The 23326-nt window shown below is 44.5% G+C and overlaps 1 protein-coding gene across 2 annotated transcripts; it reads left to right on the top strand.

Moving 5' to 3' along the window:
• The first annotated feature begins 241 nt into the window (after positions 1–241).
• CGRRF1 (cell growth regulator with ring finger domain 1) lies at positions 242–20228 on the top strand. Of its 2 annotated transcripts, none has more exons than XM_053595315.1 (6): positions 242–461; positions 7720–7859; positions 11175–11352; positions 11500–11647; positions 19353–19460; positions 19682–20228. In XM_053595315.1, the coding sequence occupies exons 1-6, from the start codon at positions 358–360 to the stop codon at positions 20000–20002; spliced, it is 999 nt and encodes a 332-aa protein (XP_053451290.1). In that variant the 5' UTR covers positions 242–357; the 3' UTR covers positions 20003–20228. The 2 variants fall into 2 exon arrangements, with proteins under 2 accessions (XP_053451290.1, XP_053451291.1); XM_053595316.1 differs by having other exon boundaries at positions 250–461; positions 19685–20228.
• The last annotated feature ends 3098 nt before the right edge of the window (positions 20229–23326 follow it).

Raw genomic sequence — 23326 nt, 5'->3', positions numbered from 1 at the left:
AATATTTACTCAGAATCCGCCGGCAGAAAAGCTACCGCCGCAGGGCCAGGCGGGCAGGGAAGACACTAGCTGGATACCAGTCCCCGGACCCGGGGGCGGGGCGAGCCGGGGTCCCGCCCCCCTGATTAGCCAACCGTGCGGGACAGGAGCGGGAGGGGCGTGGCCGGCCTTGCAGGCGGCGCCGTGATTGGCACCCTGGCTGCTGCGCCCACAAGGCGGTACTTGCCCCAGCTCTCGAGAACCCCAGGCGAGCGAGGACGTACAAAGTTTGTCCGCTCCGGGGCACCGTAGTGGCCTTTCCTCTGGCCGGGCGGGCTGCGCTCGGCTGGGCCGGGCTCAGCCCGCAGGGAGACCCTGATGGCTGCGGTGTTTCTGGTGACGCTTTATGAGTACTCGCCGCTTTTCTACATTGCGGTGGTCTTTACCTGCTTCGTCGTGACCACAGGCCTGGTCCTGGGATGGTAAGTGTCCCCGGGCAAGGGCCAAGGGACGAAGAAGGAGTGGACAGCCGGGAGTGTGGTCCGGGGCCAGCCGCGGGGGTCACTGGAGCTGGGGGTCCGTGGGGTTGGGAGTCCTGAGGCCGTCGGAGACTCGGTGCCCCTCACCCCGGGGGCGAGGGCTCCCCACGCACCTGCGTCACCGCCCCGCATGTCCGTGCGGTCCGGTCGCTGCGGGCATCGCAAGGGGGTGCTTTGTCCAGCTTTGAGTCAAGGTGATGAAGCAGCCAGGAAGGCCCTGGTCCTGGTGCTTGTCCTGCGGACTTCTGTCCCGGGTTTGGGCCTACTGTGTGCCCAGGGTGAATCGGTCAGCGGCGGCACAGCGCACAGAGTTGGGCGGTAAACGAGCTTGAGTGTTGTGTTTCTGAGTTGGCCTGAGCCCTTGGTCTCAGATCTTTCAGCGTGACTTTTAACTGAAGTCTCTTACCGTTTGAGGAGTTAATGGTTTCTGTACACATTCCACGCCTTTTGAAGTAATATTTAGTCGACAGAATTATAAAATCATAACTTTATATTTCTAAGACACTTAGGAAATAAGTTACATGAAGGAAAGGGGTACAGGCACTTAACCTATTGGAGACAAGGAGGATGGACTGTTAGATAACCCTGAGCGATTCTAGCCTAGAGGCTCTACAATTTCTCTCCTGAGAAGGTGCCATTGTATCATGTTTAGACAAGCCTTATAAATACAGCTAGTTGTAACCTTGTTACTGGTCCACAACAGTTTTTCTAGGTTGCAGCGCCCACAGTCCGTTTTAGAAGATTGTGTTTCCAAATGGATCCAAACAGTAGTTCTAAGTGGATAGCAGCCGTGAACTGAAGAGGTCAGAGAGAACTCCCCTGAGGAGAGAGACAAGAGCTGGGTTTTGGAGAATGAGTATTTTGAAAAATAAATGAAGTCAACTGTGTACAATAGGGAAGAAAAAGTATTTCAGAGAACACAGCATGAGCATAGGGCAGAGGACAGCATGTTAGTGAATAAATCAGGCTGTGTAAAACAAGGTGGAAATACTCTCTGATGATATGTATGTGATTACTTTAAAGAAAGGACAAAGGCCCTTGTCAGTGTGTGAAAATATATGCCATGTTAGGAACTAACCAGAGTTTTAACATTTCCATACTGTTCTCCACCCTGCCAGCAATGGAGCATAAAATTCCATGTATTTGGGTGGGGGAAGATGAAGACCAGTCTTACTCAATTTATTATTCTTGAACTATCAGATTTTATTGCTGTTATTCATTTCAAGAAAGTTTGTAACTGGAATTAGGAAGGTGTTAACCAAGTGAGAAGAGCAGTCGTAATGCATGATTTTTTTTTTTTTTGAGACAGTTTCACCATGTAGTCCTTGGTAGAGTGTCATGGCGTCACAGTTCACAGCAACCTCAAACTCTTGGGCCTAAGCTATTCTCTTGCCTCAGCCTCCCAAGTAGCTGGGACTACAGGTGCCCACCACAATGCCTGGCTATTTTTTTGTTGCAGTTGTTTAGCTGGCCCGGGCCGGGTTCGAACCTGCCACCCTCGGTGTATGTGGCTGGTGCTGTAACCACAGTGCTACGGGTGCCGATCCATAATGCAGGATTTTTAAATGACTATAGTGTTAGTGTTATTCTCTTAAACATAGTTTTCTTCTGCCAAGGAAAATAGTTGATAATTGCATTGCATGCTTACATTTTTGTTTTAAATATCTAACTAATTAGATATCTTAGATACCTGTATCTAAGCTACAGATACCTAACATTCCGAGAGGGAATGAGTGCAATCTATATTGATAATGTTGCTGACATCTGTGGGTGAAGGGTAGTGAGGAGCCTCATGTTCATAGTGTTAAGAGACAGACTTTGGAGTCAGACAGACCTAGGTGTAAATCTGGGCTCTGCCAGGTGTAAGACTGGGTTTAAAAATTTAGTAACTGCTCCATGTAGGTATGGCTTCCACAAGGGTAGAAGCCTAGGTAATTGTAGGACTTTTGGAAGTCTGGGCTAAGCACTGCTGAGGCCATAAGACCTGTCACTTGCATCCTGCTTTAGGCTTAAGTATTCACCTTGAGTCTAGCACAACCATTCTTTCCATCTGAGTTAGCTTTGCCCCTATAGATAAACTTTTTACTTATGTTTATTTGCAAACTTAAGCCCAGGTCACAGATTTATTTACTAGAAATGATGGAAACTTGGATGCTATCTGGATCTCATGAAGACATCTTTCTAATAGTACAGCCAAAAGGTAAACTAGTTAATTCACCATAGTTTTCACCCTTGTCATTTTCTTTATCCTCCCAAAATACAATCCCTAATGGTCAGCACTACTCTGAGTTTTTTCCCTTTGCTTCTTTGTACTGCTTTCTGCGTCGACCTGCAATGTGTGGGGTAGAGACCAGGAGCATCTGAGTATTGAAATCCCAATGGCAATAGCAGCTGTCATGCATCTAGAAGTGTATTGTTTCTCTTTGACTGTGGGTTAGTTTCTGTAGCTCCTGCCAGGCACTGTACAGAAGAGACCCCAGCAGGCTGTTTACATCCTTTAGTAGTTTCAGATAATCAGGGATCCTGACTCAGTAGCTACTCCCTGCCTCCTCTTGATGTAGGCTATTAAGCTGTTGGCCTTGACTTCATACCACCCGTTGTGAATCTGGGTCAGCGCTCTAAAGCACAGTTCTCCTTTGCCAACAAGGGAGGGAGGGAGATGGGAAGGCTGAAAGAGGCTGGGGGACTTGCTGTTTCTGATGATTCCTTTTCTTGTCTGTTAGGCCACACACACAGTGCCTCCTGGCTGTCATGGTAGCGATTGTTCCTGCTGGTTTCAGTTCATGCTTTTCAGCTCTGCTGGAACCAGCCTTGTGCACCCCTCCAAAGATATCAGTCTCCTTTCCTGGGATCTGAGTCCCAGCTCCACGGAGTCCCTCTTCCAAATTTCTACACTGTAGTAATTCTCATTCCTCTGTGCCCTTGTCCTCACAGCAGCGGCAGGTGCCTCCTGCTGTGCTCCTTCTTTGGTACTCATCATCCTTTTTGCCTTTTCAGTTCTTTTGTGTCTGTTTTTTGTTTTGTTTTTTTTTTTTAACTTTGAAATTCTCTCTGTTCAAGTAGCTGGTAGGGTTTCAGTCTCCTCTGGACTCTCACTGATAAAGAATTGTCATTAAGAATGGGATTCTGAGGGAAAACCCCTGGAAGATAGGATTTGGGGACTGGTTTGGTAATTTCTTCAGTTCCTTGCTGATGGGAATAAGATTCTAGTAGTCCCCCGCAAGTAGTAGCATCACAGTTAATCAGATTACTAACTTTGAATGATTCCGATAAAATGGTTTCTGAAGCAGGTGCCTTGGGAGACCACCTGGCTGAAAAGCAGTGGACTAACTCTGGCGGCAGCGATAAATACCGGACAGGACTAAGGGAGGGGTGAGATGGTTGCTTCACAGTTCACCGGAGCACTAGGAGCACTAGCCCTAAGAAAATGACAAACTCAGGTCTTTAAACTCTGGGTCAGTCAGGTGTTAGAGAGTCAGAAAGTTTCCGAAGTGCTTTATTTGTGTAGCCACAGAGCCAGCCTTGCTGAAAATTGGATGCAGTTTTAATTGTGCTGGTAACAGAATTACAAAGTCTTATCAGTGTCTCGTTTTGAATATTGATTAGAAAGAAGTGGAACCCCGAGACTTGAACTGGGGGTAGTCATGGACAAAGCTTGAAAGCCCAGTTGCTCTGAGCCTGGCTTGTTGATAGAAGCCATGTCCTTTCTTTCACATGTGAGAAAACTAGTCTCCCCTTGCTCGAAGATCCTGTAATAACCTCACCTGGGGCAGCTGCCTTGCTGAGGGATACCCACATTTCAGAGGTACTTCTGCTACCTTTTTGTCAAGACGCCCAGATCTCAGCCAGCTCCACAGTAAAGGGACAAAAACCTGATGGAAATAGCCTGTCCTCTAAAAGAACTGCCAAGTTTTGCTGCCCATATCTGTGGAATCCTAGGGAATTTCTGTAAGAATGGATTTTACGTTTATTAAGCCAAAAGATATAATGTAACACTAGATCAGTCCAAATTCCTTGATCTGGGTGTGTCTTAGGAAATTCTGGATCCATAGCGTTAACTTGTGGTTGTCTGCTCAGTGGTGACCAGATGTTTCTTGCTTTTTCCCTGTAGGTGCTGCTTTCTCAGCATCCCACACATTTTGATAGATGTCGTCTCTTTTATTCAGTTCATAATTTTTTAAAATTTCCTTTTTGATTTCTTCCCGATCTCTGCATTATTTAGAAGTTACTTTGTTTACAAATACTTGGGAATTTTTAAGATGTCTCTGTTAATTGGTTTATAATTTGATTCTAAGATGGTCAGAGAATATACTTTTTAATGATTTGACTTCTTGTAAATATATTAAGGCTTGTTTTATAGCCCAGAATGTGGTCTGTTTGGGGGACATGTCCTAAAGCACTTAACAGGACTGTGCCCTGCGTCCCCTCCTTACCCCCTGCTGTTGCTGGGTGAGGCTCTGCGGGTGCGGTTAAGTCAGGTGGGCCACATTGTGTCTCAGGCCTTCAGTGCTTCTGTCTGTTGTTGCCACCAATTATTGAGGTGATGGGGAGTATTAGAATTTCTAACTCTTAATTCTTGATTTATTTAGTTTTCTTTGCAGTTGTATCAGATTTTGCTTTACATTTTGAAGTTATGTTAATGGTACGTAAACATTTAGGGCTGTTTTGTCTGCGTGAGGAAGTGGCCTCTATATCACTATGAAATGGTCTTCCTTACTCCCTCTAACGGTCTTTGCTCTGAGATCTGTTCTGTCTGGTGTTAATATAGCTGTCCAGCTTTCTTTTGATTAGTGTTAACAGGCATATCTTTTTCCATCCTTTTATGTGTAACCTATTCTTTCTTTTAGAGACACGGTCTTGCTCTATTGCTTGAACTAGAGTGCAGTGGTGTCATCACAGCTCACAGCAACTGCTAACTCCTGGGCCGAAGTGGTCGTCCTGCCTCAGCCTACCAAGTAGCTGGGACTATGGGGCGCCCAAAACTTCCCCCAAATGTTGAGAACTATACACCTGCAGATCCTAGAAGCTCAGTGAACACCAAGCACAGGAAACAAAGACAATTACACTGAGGCACGTAATAATCAAATTGCTTAAAACGAGTAATAAAGAAAAAAACCCTAAGATTGCCCAAAGAAAAAAGATACAGTACTTACAGAGGAAAGAAGATGAAAGTGACAGTAACTTTGTTATTATAAATAATGAAAGCCAGAACATCTTCAAGAAACTAAAAGGAAACACATTTTTTTTTGAGAGAGTCTCACGTTGTCACCCTGGGTAGAGTGCTGTGGCGTCACAGCTCACAGCACCCTTCAGCTCTTGGGCTCAGTCCCTCCTGAGCAGCTGGGACTACAGGCGCCTGCCACAACGCCTGGCCATTTTTAGAGACGGGGTCTCCTCTGGCTCAGGCTGGTTTCGAATTCGTGAGCTCAGGCGATCCACCTGCCAGAGTGCTGGGATGACAGGTGTGAGCCACCGCCCCCAGCTAGAAAACAAAAATCATTTAAAAATCTATAATTCTATACCTATGTTTTTCAAAAGCTAAATAAAGACATTTTGAAATGTAACAAAATCGAAAAGAATTCCTCACCACAGGTCTGCAGAGCAACAGATACTAAAGGAAGCCTTTTGGGAGGAAGGAAATTATAACGAACAGGAATAGGTACTGACCAAGAAATGGATAGCAGCGAAATGGTGACTATTCAGGAGAATCCACTCCTTTTCTTACGTCTCTTTAAAATATGAGATGAAGGTAGACAGTGATAAATGAGAGGCATATCCTTAAGACAACCACTAAAACAAAGCTACTACTAATGAGTCAACAACAACAACAAAAAATGGATCACATAAGCTAATTATGTGTTCTCCCTAATTATGTGTTCTCCCTTGCTAGTTCCGCAGATGAGGGCGGAACTAGCAAGGGAGAACAGCCCGGCGGTGACTGAAGCATGGCCCCTGTGCGTCTTAAACGGGAGCCCCTCATTTAACTGGGTGTAGTAATTTTAGGTTATTTATTAAAACTACGTAACCTTAGCTGTTTGTCCCAAAAGCTGGTTTTTAATTGTGTTAGGAAGTGAGTTTAGTCCCTTTCATCTTTCTATTAAATCTGTTGAATGGGCATTGTCAGAGTTTACATTTTTACGTGAAATTCAGAAGTAGAAATTATATTATGTAAATGAGGGGTTGTATTTGATGTATTAAAAGTTCTCTTGTCCCATAAATTGTATCAGTCTGCATATGGAATATATGTTTATTGTTTTTCACATTTTAAAAAAGTAATAATTCACGTTTTTGCTGTTGTATTCAGTATAATTTATCTATAATCATTATACTCCTTTGTTGTACACACTACTAACAATAGAGGTCTTTGTTTTCAGGAGTATGTTGATTCAGCCAGCTGAAAAATATATAGTCCTTTCTCGGTGTTTGTGGGGGATCGATTCCCGGACCCTCAACTCCACCCAGATCTGAAGATACTCAAGTCTGGATATAGAATGATGTGGTATCTGCATGTAACCTACACATCTTTCTGCGTACTTTATTTAAATCCTCTCTAGATTATTTACGCCTAATACAGGGTAAATGCTGGGTAAATAGTTGTTATATTTTTCATTTGTATTGTTTTTCTGAATGTTTTTTTTTTTCCTAATCTTCTTCCCTCTCTCCGCTCCCTGTCTTTCTTTCTCTTCTGAGTCAGAGTCTCACTTTGTCATCAGAGCTCACAGCAACCTCAAACTCCAGGGCTCAAGCGATCCTCCAGCCTTAGCCTCCTGAGTAACTGGGACTACAGGTGCCCACTACCACATCCAAGTAATTTTTCTATTTTTTGCAGAGACGGGGTCTCGCTCTTGCTCAGGGTGGTCTTGAGCTCCTCACTTCAAGGGATTGTCTCACCTTGGCCTTCCAGAGTGCTGGGATTATAGGTGTGAGCCACCGTGCCCAGCCCCCTACTATTTCCATCCACAGTTGGAGAAAGCTGTAGACGTGACACCTACAGACACAGGGGCCAGCTGTATTGCAATCCTGTGGGATCACTCATCTCCCTTCATTCTAGATTAATTCTGTAAAATAATGTAAATCGAATAACTTAACCTCTTTTTCTGACATTTTTGTTAAAAAGAATAGCTAACCAAGCACGACATACTTTACATATAACGTTTCAACATTTGTTAAAATGTTTTATTTTATTTCTACTTTTTTTTAGGTTTGGTTGGGATGTTCCAGTAATTCTGAGAAATTCAGAAGAGACCCAGTTCAGCGCAAGAGTTTTCAAAAAGCAAATGAGACAAGTCAAGAATCCTTTTGGCTTAGAGATCGCCAATCCATCCTCAGCTTCAATCACAGGTTGGTGACTCTTTCCCAAAATTTTTCTCTCATTGTATACTCTCTCTTTTAGCCCTTTGGTTTTCTTTCTCTAGTATCTTACCGTCATTAGACTTCTAACCAACATTTATTGAGCATTTTTTTTGTTCCAGCATTTGACTGTATACTGCTCACACAAATGTTAAGAATTTACAAACTTTGCCCCCGAGGAGCTCATCTTCTAGTGTACAGGGCAGAGTGGAGGCCTGCAGGTGTTAATGTGAGACGTCTGGGAGGGTTGTACCCTACTCACTGGGCTTCAGTGATGGAGGAAATGATGAGTTACGTCCGCATACAGTTAGTGTAGGGTCGCTAGTCTTTGGAAGAACAACTGTCTTTTAATCTGAAATTACAGTATTTTGGTATAAATTATTTTGATATAAAATGGTATTTTCTTAGATGTAATACTAAGCGGCAGCTGTTTGTTTCTGTACTTTCTTAGAAAAGTAAATTGTCTGCTGAACTATTTAGCAACCATTTGAGTAAATTATAAAGATAGATTATAAATTAAATTCATTTAGGTAAAGAGGCATATTCAGGACAGACTTTATATGAAAGAATACCATGAGACTCTCTAATTTTTTTCTTTTCTTTTTTGTGAGTAGAGTCTTATACGTATCTGTTTACCTCTTGGATTTGGGGAAAATTCTAACTCAGGAGAGAAGCACTGGAGTAGGTGAGCAACAGAATCAAAGATTAGAGAAATAGTAAGTGGTTTTTTATGGAGAAGACACAGGTGGGGCAGGTAAGAGCGAAGCTCTGGGAGGACGCAGGTCCTGTGTGGGTCCTCGCTGGACACATCCTGTCACCACACCAAGGAGTGCAGGAGAAACAGCAGGTTTGGGGGAAAAGGCAGCTTTCTTTTTTTCTTTTTCTACTTTTAAAATATGCTTTTTCTATTTTTTCCTTTCCTATCTACCTTGAACTTTTTTTTCCTGCCTCCTGTTGTATGGGTCTATAAGTAACATGGAGAGAAAGATGTGACTTCATGTATGTGTGTGTATGTGTATTAACGGCGTGTTTTTCTTCAGCTATTTAATAGCTAATAGAACTTTCCATCCTTAAATTAATAACTGATGTTTGGAATCATAAAAATTTGAAATCAGGGTGGTGCCTGTGACTCAGTGAGTGGGGTGCTGGCCCCATATACTGAGGGTGGTGAGTTCAAACCCAACCCCAGCCAAACTGCAACAATAAAAAAAAAATTGAAATCAGATTTTGCTCTGATTACCTGTGCAAAGTTCCTATCATTAAAACTTTTTATTATGTATGATTAGAAATTGCCCTGTGTCACTGCTCAGAATCTGAGACTCTGAGAAGAAAACCAAAACTCAACAGATTTTTGGGCCCTTGCGGAACATCTGCTTCTATTTGTATGTATACGTCTCCTTCCAACACGTACTCTTGACCACAGTTTAAAAAATTATTTTTTTTGAGACAGAGACTCACTTTGTCACACTTGGTAGAGAGCCGTGACATCATAGCTCCCAGCAACCTCCAACTCTTGGGCTCAAGTGATCCTCTTGTCTCAGCCTCCCAAGTAGCTGAGACTACAGGCACCTGCCACAATGCCTGGCTGTTTTTCTTTTTTTAGAGATGAGGTCTTGCTCTAGCTCAGGTTGGTCTCGAACCTGTGAGCTCAGGCAATCCATCTACCTCAGCCTCCCAGGGTGCTGGGATTATAGGTGGGAGCTACCCCACCCAGCCTTTAATCAAAATTCTTATTAGCAAACAGCAGAAGCAACTTCAATGAAAGGATATTGGGTAGGTTACAGATTTGCTGGTAGGTTTGGAAAGCCGGAGTCAGAGAGCAAACCTGTGCAGCCGGTGACCCAAGCATGCCCTCTGGTCTGCTCAGTGGGGCAGTGCTGAGGAGTGCTGAATGCCACAGCTTGCGTTGCAGCCCTGTGAGGCTGGATGTCGACATCCTGAACGTGATCCTGCTATAAATCCCGCTATGAAGGAAAAATTCACATAGGTGGCACACAGTAAATCCTATGTGAGTGTTAAATACATAAATAAAACTATATAATTTTTAAGGAGCTGGGTACAGGGTCTCATACCTATAGTCTCAGCACTCTGGGAGGTCAAGGCAGGCAGATTTTTCTTAGCTTGGAATTTTGAGACCAGCTTGAGCAAGAGCAAGATCCCATCTCTACTGAAAATAGAAAAATTAGCTGGGTCTTGTAGGAAAAATTACAGGGCACCTGTAGTTGCAGCTACTTGGGAGGCTGAGGCAGGAGGATCATTTGAACCCAGGAGTTTGAGGTTGCCATGAGCTAAGCTGATGCCAGTCTTAAAAAAAGCAAAAGAAAACAAAAATGACTATGTAATTTTTATGGCTACTCATAATTTGTCTATCCATTTAATCAGATCTATTCAAATTGTAGTATGTTGAAAGCAAAGGAGTGAATGAAGATGTTATTATTGAACGCTTCATGTTCGGAATCCCTATTCTTTCCTCAGGATATTTTGCATGTTACGTGGGACATTAACTCTGTGACAGCTGTATATTAATGTTGTCAATGTATATATTGGTATTAGTAAAGCTCAATTTCTTTTTAGTATTTTTCTTACTCCAGCGATCATCTTGTGGAGCCCGTGGGACGTGTGCATCCACTTTTGGAGACAGTTCTGTTCAGCTGGACTATCTCTTGGAGTTAGCTTTATCCACACTGTGAGAGTGCTAGGTTATGGAGAGTGAACTCCATTTCAGGTTGTAAAATTCATGAGAGAATACTCTTGAAATTACCAAAAAATAAAATTTTAAAAAGCATTTTTTTTTTTTTTTGAGACAGTCTCACTCTGTCTCCCTGGGTAGGGTACCGTGGCATCATAGCTCACAGCAACCTCAAACTCTTGGGTTCAAATGATCCTCCTCCTCAGCCTCCCAAGTAGCTGGGACCACAGGTGCCTGCCACAACACCTGGCTAGTTTTTTTTCTACTTTTAGTAGAGAAGGGGTCTCACTCTTGCTCAGGCCGGTCTCGAACTTCTGAGCTCAAGCCGTCCACCGGCCTCAGCCACCCAGAGTGCTGGGATTACACGCCTTTAAATTGATGATTTTCAAGCTTAAATGTATAAATAATAAGGAGTTTATAGACAGCACTCAAAAACCTGTGTAGACACTGAGGTCTCTGCATCTCTTATGACAGGCAATGTTCCCCTTTGCAGCTGTGCCCTTGAGCAAGTTCTTTGCTCACTCCCAGCCTGGCCAGCAGCCGGAGGAACCGTGTGTCATTCAGCTCATGTGAAGTGTCAGCAGGCGATCTTTATTCTTTCTCCTTCGTCTCTTCAGCTGGCGTAACCTTGGCCACAGACTGCCTTGAAGACAGCCTCCTTACCTGCTACTGGGGCTGCGGTGTTCAGAAGCTGTACGAGGCCCTGCAGAAGCACGCTCGCTGCTTCAGGATAGGCAGTCCCCGCGCACTGGAGGACGCTCTGTACAGGGAGTACCTGCACCAAGAGCAGCACTTGTATCCTTTTGTCTGACGAGCCCGTCAGCATGTGGAGATTAGACTGGGCATGGGGAAAATAGAGTGTCGCTATGTTATTATCGATCATTTTTGGAATATTTTGTTCTTTTGGTTCTCCTGGCAATTTACCTTTACATTTTCAAAAAGTATTAAGAAAAATAGCAAAGAAGAAATATATTGCCAATTACCAAGAGACACCAAGATTGAAGATTTTGGTACAGTGCCCAGATCTCGCTATCCCCTGGTGGTGCTATTGACCTTAGCCGATGAGGATGACCGAGAAACATATGATATTGTAAGTAACTGAACGTTTTGAAGCGCTGCCTTCACGCGGTTTGGCTGGTCACAAATTCCTCTGAGTTTTCACGCCCAAACATTGTCGACCAATCCCGAGTTAACTCGAGTCTGCACTCGCATCAGCTATTGCAACTTTTCAAACACGGGTAACGTAGGGTTATTGTAAAAGCTTTCTTGATTGTATTCAGTTGTGTTCATTTAAAGAATTATTTTTTCTAGATATTCAGGTTTTTAGCACAATTCTAGGATTGTACACATTTCAACCATGATGGATCATAATGGTAAAGAATTTTTCATTGAATTATGTGTAGATGCTTTATCTGCTTGAGTGATTTTGAAATGCTTTGTGTAGTGATCTGAACAATGATAGTTGAGAATCTGACATTGGACCGTCAAAATGGCAAAAAGGCAACGTAGTAAAGTCTGCTAGTGCGGGTGATGTTGAAGAGGCGTGGATTGACAATGATAGATACTGACCTAGAGGATTGCGGAAATATTTTGGTGTAACTGTTGAGCTTAGTGGTGCACCGAGGATCAGCAAAGTGATGGATTTACTTTTTGATAATGACTTTTTTAATTTAGTTGCTTCTCAGACCAGTTTATACCACTGCCAAATGGAACAATTCTATAAAAACTCTGCTAAAACTTTACCATGTATGAAATTACCACTAGTGATATAAAGCAGTTTCTGGGTTTATTGATATTGATGGGACAAACAAAAAATTCGCATTGGAGAGATTGCTGGTCAACAGACCCTTTGCTTGAAACACCAGTATTTCTTCGCAGTATGACCAGAATGAGATTCGAGCAAATCCTTTTATCTTTTTATCTCAGTGATAATTCACAAGCTGCATGTAATAAAGACAGACTTTATAAAATTGGGCGTCTTTTGTATTACCGTATTCCACAGTTTCAGTCTTTGTACACAGTAAGCAGGAGTCATCCCTCCGTGAAGCAGTGTACCAGATAGAGGACGTGTCAGCTTCAGGACATACAGTCCCACAAAGATAACACAGTACGGGATTTTAGTGAGCGTGCTTGTAGGGATGCTTTAGTGAGTGGGCCTTGTAGGGACCTGGAACGCGGTAGGTGTCAGCGTCAGTGGGCCTTGTAGGGACCTGGAACGCGGTAGGTGTCAGCGTCAGTGGGCCTTGTAGGGACCTGGAACGCGGTAGGTGTCAGCGTCAGTGGGCCTTGTAGGGACCTGGAACGCGGTAGGTGTCAGCGTCAGTGGGCCTTGTAGGGACCTGGAACGCGGTAGGTGTCAGCGTCAGTGGGCCTTGTAGGGACCTGGAACGCGGTAGGTGTCAGCGTCAGTGGGCCTTGTAGGGACCTGGAACGCGGTAGGTGTCAGCGTCAGTGGGCCTTGTAGGGACCTGATGTCCCTCTCCTCCTTCCCCTCTCAGTGTGAGCTGAGTAAGACCTCCCGCTGCTTTTACCATTCCCACTGGCCTTGTCCCCGAGGGTGCCCCCCTGGTCCGGAGGCCCTTCTCCGTGCTTCCATCTCTTGTCATTCCCTAGGTTCTGGTCTCCTAGCCTTTTCATTTCATTCAACACACAGGATCAGATTATGGTCCTTCTGGCTTCCCAGTGACTCCTCTTTCACTGGTGGTGTTCTGTGTCGGCTGCTGGCGCTTGGGGTTGTCTTGGTTTTCTAACTTTCTTCCTCCACCAACACGGGGAAGGGTTTTTTTTGTGTGTGGTGAATTATGTGTCACACAAAACTTTCCATTTTCACCATTCTTTTTAAGTGGCCTGGCAAACAGAATTAGATGTACTGTGAGGTCCCTGATCAGAGCCGGGTGAAGACTGTGGCCAGGTGTGGTAGTGGGTGGGCTCATCCCAGCGGGGAGCTGGGTGTCTGGCTCCCTTGGGCTGGCAGCGCTTTTTCTTTGTGTGTGTGTCTCTCTCTCTCTCTCTCTCTCTCTCTCTCCCCCCCACCCCCTGGATCTTTTCCTGTGTCTTTCATCCCTACCCACAGGCTCCCTCCCTTCCTCCCTGTTAATCCTTGCTTCCCTTGTTCTTACCTCTCAAATTGGGACTAATATTGAAACTAAAGTATATTTGTGTCAATATTCTCTGTTTTGGGGCGGCGCCTGTGGCTCAGTGGGTAAGGCGCCAGCCCCGTATACCGAGGGTGGCAGGTTCAAACCCGGCCCCGGCCAAACTCCAACAAAAAAATAGCTGGTCATCGTAGTGGGCGCCTGTAGTCCCAGCTTCTCTGGAGACTGAGGCAAGAGAATTGCCTAAGCCAAGAGCTGGAGGTTGCTGTGAGCTGTGACACCATAGCACTCTATTGAGGGCGACAAAGTAAGACTCTGTCTCAAAAAAAAAAAAAAAAGTTCCCTGTTTATAATTTTAAAAGCAAACAGAATATTTCATATTTCTTTTTTCAGTGGTGGTTTTTCTATCTGGGGGTCAGGAACTCTAAGAAAAAAATCAAACTTCCTATTGTAACAGCAAAACTTATACTTCGTGTAGTCAGGAGCCAATGTGTTGTTTTAGATAGAAAAAATAAAGTAAGAATTGTTACTATGAGATTTTGATCTTGAACTTTTTTCATTTTAATTATGTGAGTGTGGTTTTTTCTGCTTTATTCAAATGACACACTTTTATGGCAGGAAAGCAATTAGAAAATCTAGATAAGCCAAAAGGAGAAGAGTGTACACCTGCCGTCCTGTAACCATTGGGAAGATTTGTATGTGTGTTAATTTTTTTTAAAAAGGATAAAATTGTATACTATTTTGTAATTCCCCCCCCCCACACACAGTCTTGCTTTGTCACCCAGACTAGAGGGCCATGCTATCAGCCTAGTTTAAAGCAACTTCAAACTCTTGGGCTCAAGTGATCCTTGTGCCTCAGCCTCCCAAGAACCTGTAACCTCAGTCACCCACCACGACACCCGGCTAGTTTTTCTATTTTTAGTAGAGATGGCTTCTCACTCTTGCTCAGGCTGGTCTTGAACTTTCGAGTTCAAAGGATCTTCCCATCTCGGCTTCCCAGAGTGCTGGGATTGCAGGTGTGAGCCCTGGTGCCCCACCTGTACCCTTCTTTTATTCAGTAGTATATTCGAACATTTTTTCTTTTTTTTTTTCTTTATTAAATCATAGCTGTGTACATCAATATGATCATGGGGCACCATACACTTGTTTCATAGAATATTTGACACATTTTCATTTCATTAGTTGACATAGCCCTCCTGGCATTATCCTAGTTACTTTGTCAAGACATTTACATTCCACATTTGCCAAGGCTCACATGTACCTTTGTAAGATGCACCACATATGTGATCCTTTCAATGCCCCTCCCTCTACCCACCTCCCCCTGAACATTTTTTCCATATCAAATGTGTACCTACAGCTACATATATATTTATAACTAACATGAGAATAGCTTCAGAGGCTTTTAACATTCAGTCAAGTCACAGGATTGTTAGTATGAGGTGATGACATTACCAATTCTGCCAATCCTGTCGTTTCGATGTAATCTAAAAAGCCCTTACTGACTTAATAAATCTTTATAAACATATGAAGAACATTGTGTTTTTACAGTCACAGTAGCTCAAACTCTTTATTTGTACATAATTTTAAAAGTTGCAAAAATAAAAAAGTAAAAGAGCACCCGTCCGTATATCCTTCCCCAGGTCACCTGTTGTCAACGCTCCTGCCGTCTGCATTATTAATTATCCACATACACATAAACATGTATTATCATGTAATAGACGAATGATTTGAGCGTAAATTGTATACACGCTGATTCTTTACCCCTAGATACTGTGCGTGTCTCCTAATGAAGGAGCGCAGTGACCAGTCTTACAAATTTAACCCTGACGCGTGTTAACCAGTCTGTTGCCTGTGTGCCGTCTGCCGGCTGCTCTAACAGCGCCCTTCACACGCGCTTTCCTCTCCAGTGCAGGGTCTAGGCTGGAGTAGGATTTCGTATTTGTCACGTACCCTTACCCTCCTTAAATCTGGAACATTTCCACAGCCTTTCTTTGTCTTTTATGACGTTAGCATTTTTGAAGAATATAGTCACACAGCCTTGTGGTAAAGTAGAACATTCTCATTTTGCTTGTCTGGTGTTTCTCGTGATCAGATGGAAGTGAGGTGTTTGCAGCCCGGGGGCTGCACGGGTGGTGACGCGTGTCCCCAGCAGTGCCTGGAACATGCCGTGTTCTTTTCTCAGCGGGAATGTTGATTTTGAGCCCTCAGCTAAGGTGTTATCTAATTTTTTCACTGTTCTAGTTTTTCTCTCCCTTGGTCTGCGGGGGAGGCACTTTAAGACCATGTAAATATCCTGCTTTTTATGAACAAATTTCCCTGGATTTGATACCCTTTGGTGATTCTTGCCAGATTTTATTTTTACCACGATGGTTGCAAGGTGCTTGTTTCCCAGCCCCAGCCCTCCCCACCGTTGGGCCTCAGAATTCCTTCTCCCCCTTTCATCTGTTTGTCTGTCATCTCCGTGGCTTCGTGAATTTTTTTCACCATAGTGGCTTATAATTCATTATCGAATATAATTATTTTGGACCTTAAACGGCCTTCTCCCTGCTTCCCGCCTAGACTGAGGGCTTATAGCCAAATTGTGTCCATAAATTACTTAGATTGGTTCTCTCAAAGGTCAGAAAACCATTTAAAGAGATATACTCAGGTGTTACCTCCGGAATTCCGTCCGCTCCGTTCCCACTGACTCAGTCCTTACAGATCCCGCAGATTAACCAAACCCCTGGCTGCTGGCTTATCCTCCCTGCATTTCTCTTTCTCTTTGCTTTCTCACATGAAGGTAGTACCCTGTCTGTGCGGTACATGCTCTCTCGCGCTTTGTTCTTTTCCACTTCACAGTATGTGGGTCAGTATGAAAGTTTTGAGACAGGTGGTGTTATGGTTTATTTCACATCTGAGCAGCAGTGAACGGTGAGCTTTCTGACTTCCTGTGCGTTCACAGCTGGGCAGCGGTCCACAGGGAGCTTTCTGACCCCCTGTGCATTCACTTCTGGGCAGCGATCCACGGCGAGCTTTCTGACTCCCTTTGCGTTCCCATCTGGGCAGCGTTCCCATCTGGGCAGCGGTCCACAGTGAGCTTTCTGACTCCCCGTGCGTTCACTTCTGGGCAGCGGTCCACCGCAAGCTTTCTGACTCCCTTTGCGTTCACACCTGGGCAGCGGTCCACGGCGAGCTTTCTGACTCCCTGTGCGTTCACACCTGGGCAGCGGTCCACGGCGAGCTTTCTGACTCCCTGTGCGTTCACACCTGGGCAGCGGTCCACGGTGAGCTTTCTGACTCCCTTTGCGTTCACACCTGGGCAGCAGTCCACGGCGAGCTTTCTGACTCCCTGTGCGTTCACACCTGGGCAGTGGTCCATGGCGAGCTTTCTGACTCCCTGTGTGTTCACACCTGGACAGCGGTCCACGGGGTGCTTTCTGACCCCCTGTGCGTTCACATCTGGGCAGCGGTCCACAGCGAGTTTTCTGGCTCCCTTTGCGTTCCCATCTGGGCAGCGGTCCACGGGGAGCTTTCTGACCCCCTTTGCGTTCCCATCTGGGCAGCGGTCCACAGCGAGCTTTCTGACTCCCTTTGCGTTCACACCTGGGCAGCGGTCCAGGCGAGCTTTCTGACCCCCTGTGCGTTCACACCTGGGCAGCAGTCCACGGCGAGCTTTCTGACTCCCTTTGCGTTCACACCTGGGCAGCGGTCCACGGTGAGCTTTCTGACCCCCTGTGCGTTCACACCTGGGCAGCAGTCCACCGCGAGCTTTCTGACTCCCTTTGCGTTCACACCTGGGCAGCGGTCCACGGCGAGCTTTCTGACCCCCTGTGCGTTCACACCTGAGCAGCGGTCCATGGCGAGCTTTCTGACTCCCCTAGGCCTGGTTCAGCTTGCCCGGCTTATCAGTGTTGCTGGGAGGGTTTCATTTGTTTTCTTCCACAGGGATTTTACACTTAATTTTTTGTGTATCTCAAAATTTTCATAATGACTCATGTATCTCCTGGAAGTTAGATCAGTTTCCAGAGACTACGCTGACATCTCATCTCCACAGTTGCGCAGCACACCTCTGTGCACAGCATGCACTACCACAGCGACAGGGCCGGCCTCTCTGCCTGGACACTGGGGGTTTCTGGTGCTCCACAGTGACAGCCGCCTGTGCCCTGAGAGCCTGTGCCTGGATGTCCAAGGGGAGATGCATGCTGTTTCATTGGATAATGCCAAATTCCCTGCACTGGAATTGTACCTTTAAAAAAAATCTCTACCAGCAATATGTGGAGTGTATCTCCATAGAATGTACTGACACACTTCTGAATTTTTATCAGTCCAGTGAGTGAGAAACTCTGCAGTTTTAATTTTAATTAAACATCTCTTGGTTAAGGGACGTATTTATATGTTCTTGGGAAATGTCTGTTCATGTCTTTCACCCATTTTTCTATAGTATTTTGGTCATTTTTTTACTTTTTATGAAGGATGCAGAACAAATTGATGAGAATTACTGCCTTTGAGGCGGGGAAGCCAGCACTGAGAAGGGAATCATTTGATGGCATGTTACTTTATACTTTATTAACTGTATAGTGTGTGTCTATTAAATTTTTAATTAAAAAGAGAGATAAAAAGTTCTTCATGAATAAAGAATATTAACCCTTGACCTGTGATAGACATTGTAAGTATTTGGTTCCAATCTGTTATGTGCTTTGACTTAATTTATGGTGCTTTTTTGACATGCGGGTTTTTAATTTTTGTATCATTATACGTATGGAATGTATCTGCCTGTGTGTTGAGTCACAGGTCAAGCCCTTCTTTCCCGACACTGATGCTGAGGAGGAACTTGCCAGTTTTCTCTCAGTGTCTGCAGTTTTGCTTCTACATTTACATCTCTCGTGCTTCCGGGGGTTGTTCCTGTACGTGGCATGAGGAATGCATGCAATTTTATATATTTTTCCAAAATAGTTATCAAGATGTCCCAGTACTGTTTATTAAAAAGACTTCCTTGCATCACCTGTGGCTCAGTGAGTAGGGCGCCTGCCCCATATGCTGAGGGTGGCAGGTTCAAACCCAGCCCCAGCCAAACTGCAACCAAAAAATAGCTGGGCTGTGGCGGGCGCCTGTAGCCCCAGCTGCTCCGGAGGCTGAGGCAAGAGAATCGCTTAAGCCCAGGAGTTGGGAGGTTGCTGTGAGCTGTGTGATGCCACAGCACTCTACCTGAGGGCGGTACAGTGAGACTCTGTCTGTACAAAAAAAAAATTTTTTGAAAAAGACTTCCTTTGCCCAGTGACCTGAGATGATGCCTCAGTGTATTTTCACACGTGATGGGGCTGGACTGTGTCCTGCTCCATGTCTCCCGCACATAGTTTTGTTTTTAGAGGCTTTGTAGTATGTTTTAAAATCTGACTTACCTCGTCCCCCCACAGGTCTGTTTTTTCCAGTGTTTGCCTAGCTATTCTTAGGTGTTTATTTTGCTATATGAGAATTTTAGAGTCAATGCAAATAGCTCTATGAAAAAGCTCACTGGCATTTTCACGTGCATCACGTTAGATTTATAAATTTGAGTACAATTAAAATAACTGCCAAAAATATGTCAGTAATTGATTCCTCTACGGTGACTGTGGTTTATACAGATTACTGTGTATTTTGTAATTTGTCACCCTCTTATTTTTGAGAAGGATTTTTTTGCATGTCTGTGAAGTATATTGACCAATGTTCAATTTTTTGTTTTAGATTTCCATGGTGTCTGTAATTCATATTCCTGATAAGACTTATAAACTTCCCTGCAGAATATTGTATCAATATTTGCTCTTAGCTCAAGGTCAATTTCATGATCTCAAGGTAAGTTGTTCTCTGTAGTCTCATCTTTGTCTCTTTTGTTTACAGAATTTCAAAGAACGGCCATTTATGGGGAGATAATTAAATTTTTCAGTTAGTAATTATAGTTTGCAATTCAGTTTGCTAATTCATAAATTTTGAGAAACTCTTATGATCCCTAGCTTTAAGGAGTAATTGTTATTTGGTAATATAATAACCTTTAAACTTGTTTCTTTCGTTTTCAGCAGCTTTTCATGTCTGCAAATAACAATTCCACTCCCTCCAACAATTCTTCTCCAGAAGAAAATAACACAGACAGAAATTTGTTGGAAAAGGCAGGACTGTCTGAAGGTGAAGTGGAGCCTCCTGAAGAGAATGGCAGGGACTGTGTTGTCTGCCAGAACGGGGCGGTGAACTGGGTGTTCCTGCCGTGCAGACACGCCTGCCTGTGTGACGGCTGCGCCGGCTGCTTCCAGCAGTGTCCCATGTGCAGGCAGTTTGTTCGGGAATCTTTTGCACTTTGCAGTCAAAAAGAGCAAGACACAGACAAACTGAAAACTCCATGAAGACATTGTTACAACTGCGACATACACTTTCTACTAAAGATGCGGAAGTTTATATTCTTAGGATTAATTATAACATGGAATCTACAATCTTGACCATCAGCAGAAATTCTACTTCAAATTGATGTTTGTATGGTGCATGGATGATGAAAATTAATTATTCCTTTCTGCTTAGTATGGCAAGTACTGGAACACCGTCTGTGTTAATACATAAAGATTTACTCCACTCTGGAGAAGAATGTAAATGTTTGGCCTTTTATCAGCTAGAAGATTTCTTATAATGTTGACTTAGAAAAATCATTCTGAAAGGCAGTCCATCTAAACTCGAGGAGGTAAAAGATGATGAAATATTTTCCCTTTGGTGTAATCGGGAGTGCAGCTAGGAAAAAACTTAATTCTTCTTAAAGTAATTTTATGTTTCCCAGTGTACAAAAGAATTGGAAAGGGTGTCTTTAAAGTCCTTTCCTGAAATACCAGTTTTTATAAATGGCCATCTGTTTGGTTTCCAGTTTCCTGTATCATCATAGTTACATAAATACAAGTCTTAATTTTAAATATAGCTTCTTAAGTCATAAATACAAGGCACATTCTTGACTGTTCTTGGTGCATCATAAATTAAAATACTCATCTATGGAGGCAAGTATATAAAACTTGAACAATAACATGTTTAATAATTCATCAGTCGTCAGATGTGGTGGGACTAGCAGGGTGTGATCTAGCAGATCGCCAGATCTGCGGAGCTCTTAATGCCTTACCTTAGATTTCCTCCTGCACAGTTGATCTGTCTAAAACTGGAGCTAGAAAAATCACTAAAAGAAATAACTATTTTTTTCTAGTGTATTTTTATTCCAAATAAACCTAGTATCCTTCTGAATAATGAATTGCTTTGTTCAACCATTGTTATATACATGCAAGAACTGAGGAACTTAATAGGCAAAAAGGCCCAACCCCCACCCTTTCCAAGATCACTGGAAAGTAAACAGCAAATCAGAGCCTTTCAGGTTGACAGTGGAAATGACCTTCAACTCCCCAAGAAAGCAGATCATGCCAAATAAACCATGACCTTCAGGGAGGTTTCAAGCCTTTTCTGTCCTATTGTACTGGGGATAGCGCCTAACCTTTGTATTAGTGTTTTTATGTAGTGCCTTCCTTCCGCTCAGACACAGCGCTCTCAAGAACACGTTAGTCTTCGTTTTCTACCCAACTAAACTCATCCATATTCCCTTGCTCTGTAGGAAACACTTTCTAGAGGCCTGTGTCCTTTCTGAGGGTCTAGGTGGTAAGAATCCCACGTTTCCTGACCTCAAATTATCTGTGCCTTAATGTTTTTTCTGCTCTCAGTGGTGACGGGAAGAGTTTGGCAGGTCATCAAGTCCAAACAAGTGTTCTGACCACGAGGGCCTTGTGTCAGGATGTCCCAGTACGTGTGAGTAGGGACATTCGGTGAGGTCAGTGGATTATTAGGAAAAACTCTGCTATATGTACAGATTCGTTGCTTCATTCATTTGCAAAAGGAGCAACTTTTAGAGCCAGGGCCACATCTAAGTGGCCCCGCCAGGTGACCGCATGCTCTGGGTCCTCCCGTCAGTGACCCTCTTCCCAGCGTCAAATCCACTAGAGACATGTGGTTTGGTTGCATCCAGCCCTCGGTACCACTCATTAACCCTTAACCTTTCTTCCTAACAGACTCCCTGCTGACTCCCAGCAGCTATTCCCAACCTCGTCCACTTTCCTCATGTCCTGTATCCCCCTGCTGTTTTGTCACTCCCAGCAAAGACCCTAACCGAGTGCAGCACCTGATGGCTGTATTGAGAAAGCGCAGTGTGTGTATACACACCGTGGAGCCCTGCTCAGTGATGAGAACGAATGTCAAAGGAACGTGGGAACAGCAAAATAAGTGCCCCCTGTTCTCACACACGGGAGCTCAACTGTGGCTGCCCAGACACACCAGAGACTCAGAAGGGGGGGACAGTGGGCAGGGGAGTGGTGAAAAATTACCTATGGGTACACCACCAGCCCAGACTCCACCACTATGTGACGTACACATGGAATGGAATTCAACCTGCACCCCTAAATCTATCATGTAAAGTTTTTTAAAAAGGAAAAAAAAGATGCATTTTGGTGTGGAGGCTGTGATGATGGACCGCGGGGTCTGCTCCAGCTCTGCCACTGGACAGCTCGTCACTCACTGTGCTTCTCCTCCGTAACATGGTGCACCTGTAACAGAAGCCACCTTAGAGGGAGGATCACACCAGGTAGGAAGTGCAAAGGGCCCGTGCGGGGGCTTTGGTGGTGCTACTTTGCTTAGATGGTCAAGGCAGTGAATGTTTTCTCTCTTCCCCAAGGGAAGTGTATTATATCCCCTCGAGGCTGGCTCCCTGATCTTATCTCTGCTCCTTGAACTCATTTGGTTATTCATTCAATAGCTAAACAAGTACTTACTGAGTGTCAAAGATATACGTCATTTCATTATTGTGGACACAGGAGTGAACAAAACAGGCAAGAGCTCTCACCGGAGCGGACATCCAGCAGGCAGAGATGAAACGCTCCCTCTCCTACTGGAGCTAAGAGCTGTGGGGAAATCAAAGCCAGGAGAAGTGGGCAGGGAATGTGGAAGATGGAGGGTAGGTTACTAGTTCAAATCTGCGGTGTCTGAAAGTCTCTCCAGAGATGTAAAGGAAGCCAGGAAGGGAGCCGTGTGAGTGTCTGGGCAAAGAGGCCTTCATGGCCGCAAGGCTGGAGTTGCAATTTATTAGGACGGAGATGATTGGGAAAAGAGTATGTTTGGAGGAAAAGAGCAATTTTGGTTTCGTTAGTGTAGATGTGAGTTAGAAATCCAGGTAGAGTGTTGCGTAGCAGGTGAACGCACTAACCTGGAGTTCAGGGCGGGGCGCAGGCTGAAGGCACAAACTTTGGGGCCTTCAGGATGATGTTTAAAGCCAAAAGACTGCATGAGGTCACCAGGAGTGAGCTTAGGAATAGAAGGGCCATGGACAGACACTGGGGACACCCTGACATTCAGGGAGGCTAGGGAGGAACCAACACACCAAGGAGAAAGTGAGCTGGGAGGCCTGGAGCTGTGACACCATTTTATAGGGCTCACGGGTTCTGGGGTCAGATGTTGGAGGGGTGGTGCCTGGGAGCTTAGCTGGGAAGTCTTGAATGGTGGGGGTGACTCAAAAGCCTGAAGGCCAGAGTCATCTGACAGCTTCTTTACTCAGGTACTTGGTGCCTGGGTTGTGATGATGCAAAAGCTGAGCTGAGCTGGGACAACAGGTGGCCTCTGCATGTGCCTCCCTCGGCTGCCGAGCTGGAGTGTAGGGCATC

The sequence above is a fragment of the Nycticebus coucang genome, chromosome 6 (genome assembly GCF_027406575.1).
Source record: "Nycticebus coucang isolate mNycCou1 chromosome 6, mNycCou1.pri, whole genome shotgun sequence".
In the NCBI taxonomy this organism is placed as follows: domain Eukaryota; kingdom Metazoa; phylum Chordata; class Mammalia; order Primates; family Lorisidae; genus Nycticebus; species Nycticebus coucang.
The sequence above is the reverse complement of the archived record's forward strand: the minus strand, read 5'-3'. Positions and strand labels throughout refer to the sequence as shown.

What these genes read in the sequence shown, in the direction of transcription:
- CGRRF1 (XM_053595315.1), top strand. Translation starts at nt 358, where the DNA reads ATGGCTGCGGTGTTTCTGGTGACGCTTTATGAGTACTCGCCGCTTTTC. An exon ending in ACAGGCCTGGTCCTGGGATG is followed by an intron (nt 462 to 7,719) that starts GTAAGTGTCCCC and finishes ACTTTTTTTTAG; the next exon opens with GTTTGGTTGGGATGTTCCAG. An exon ending in ATCCTCAGCTTCAATCACAG is followed by an intron (nt 7,860 to 11,174) that starts GTTGGTGACTCT and finishes TCGTCTCTTCAG; the next exon opens with CTGGCGTAACCTTGGCCACA.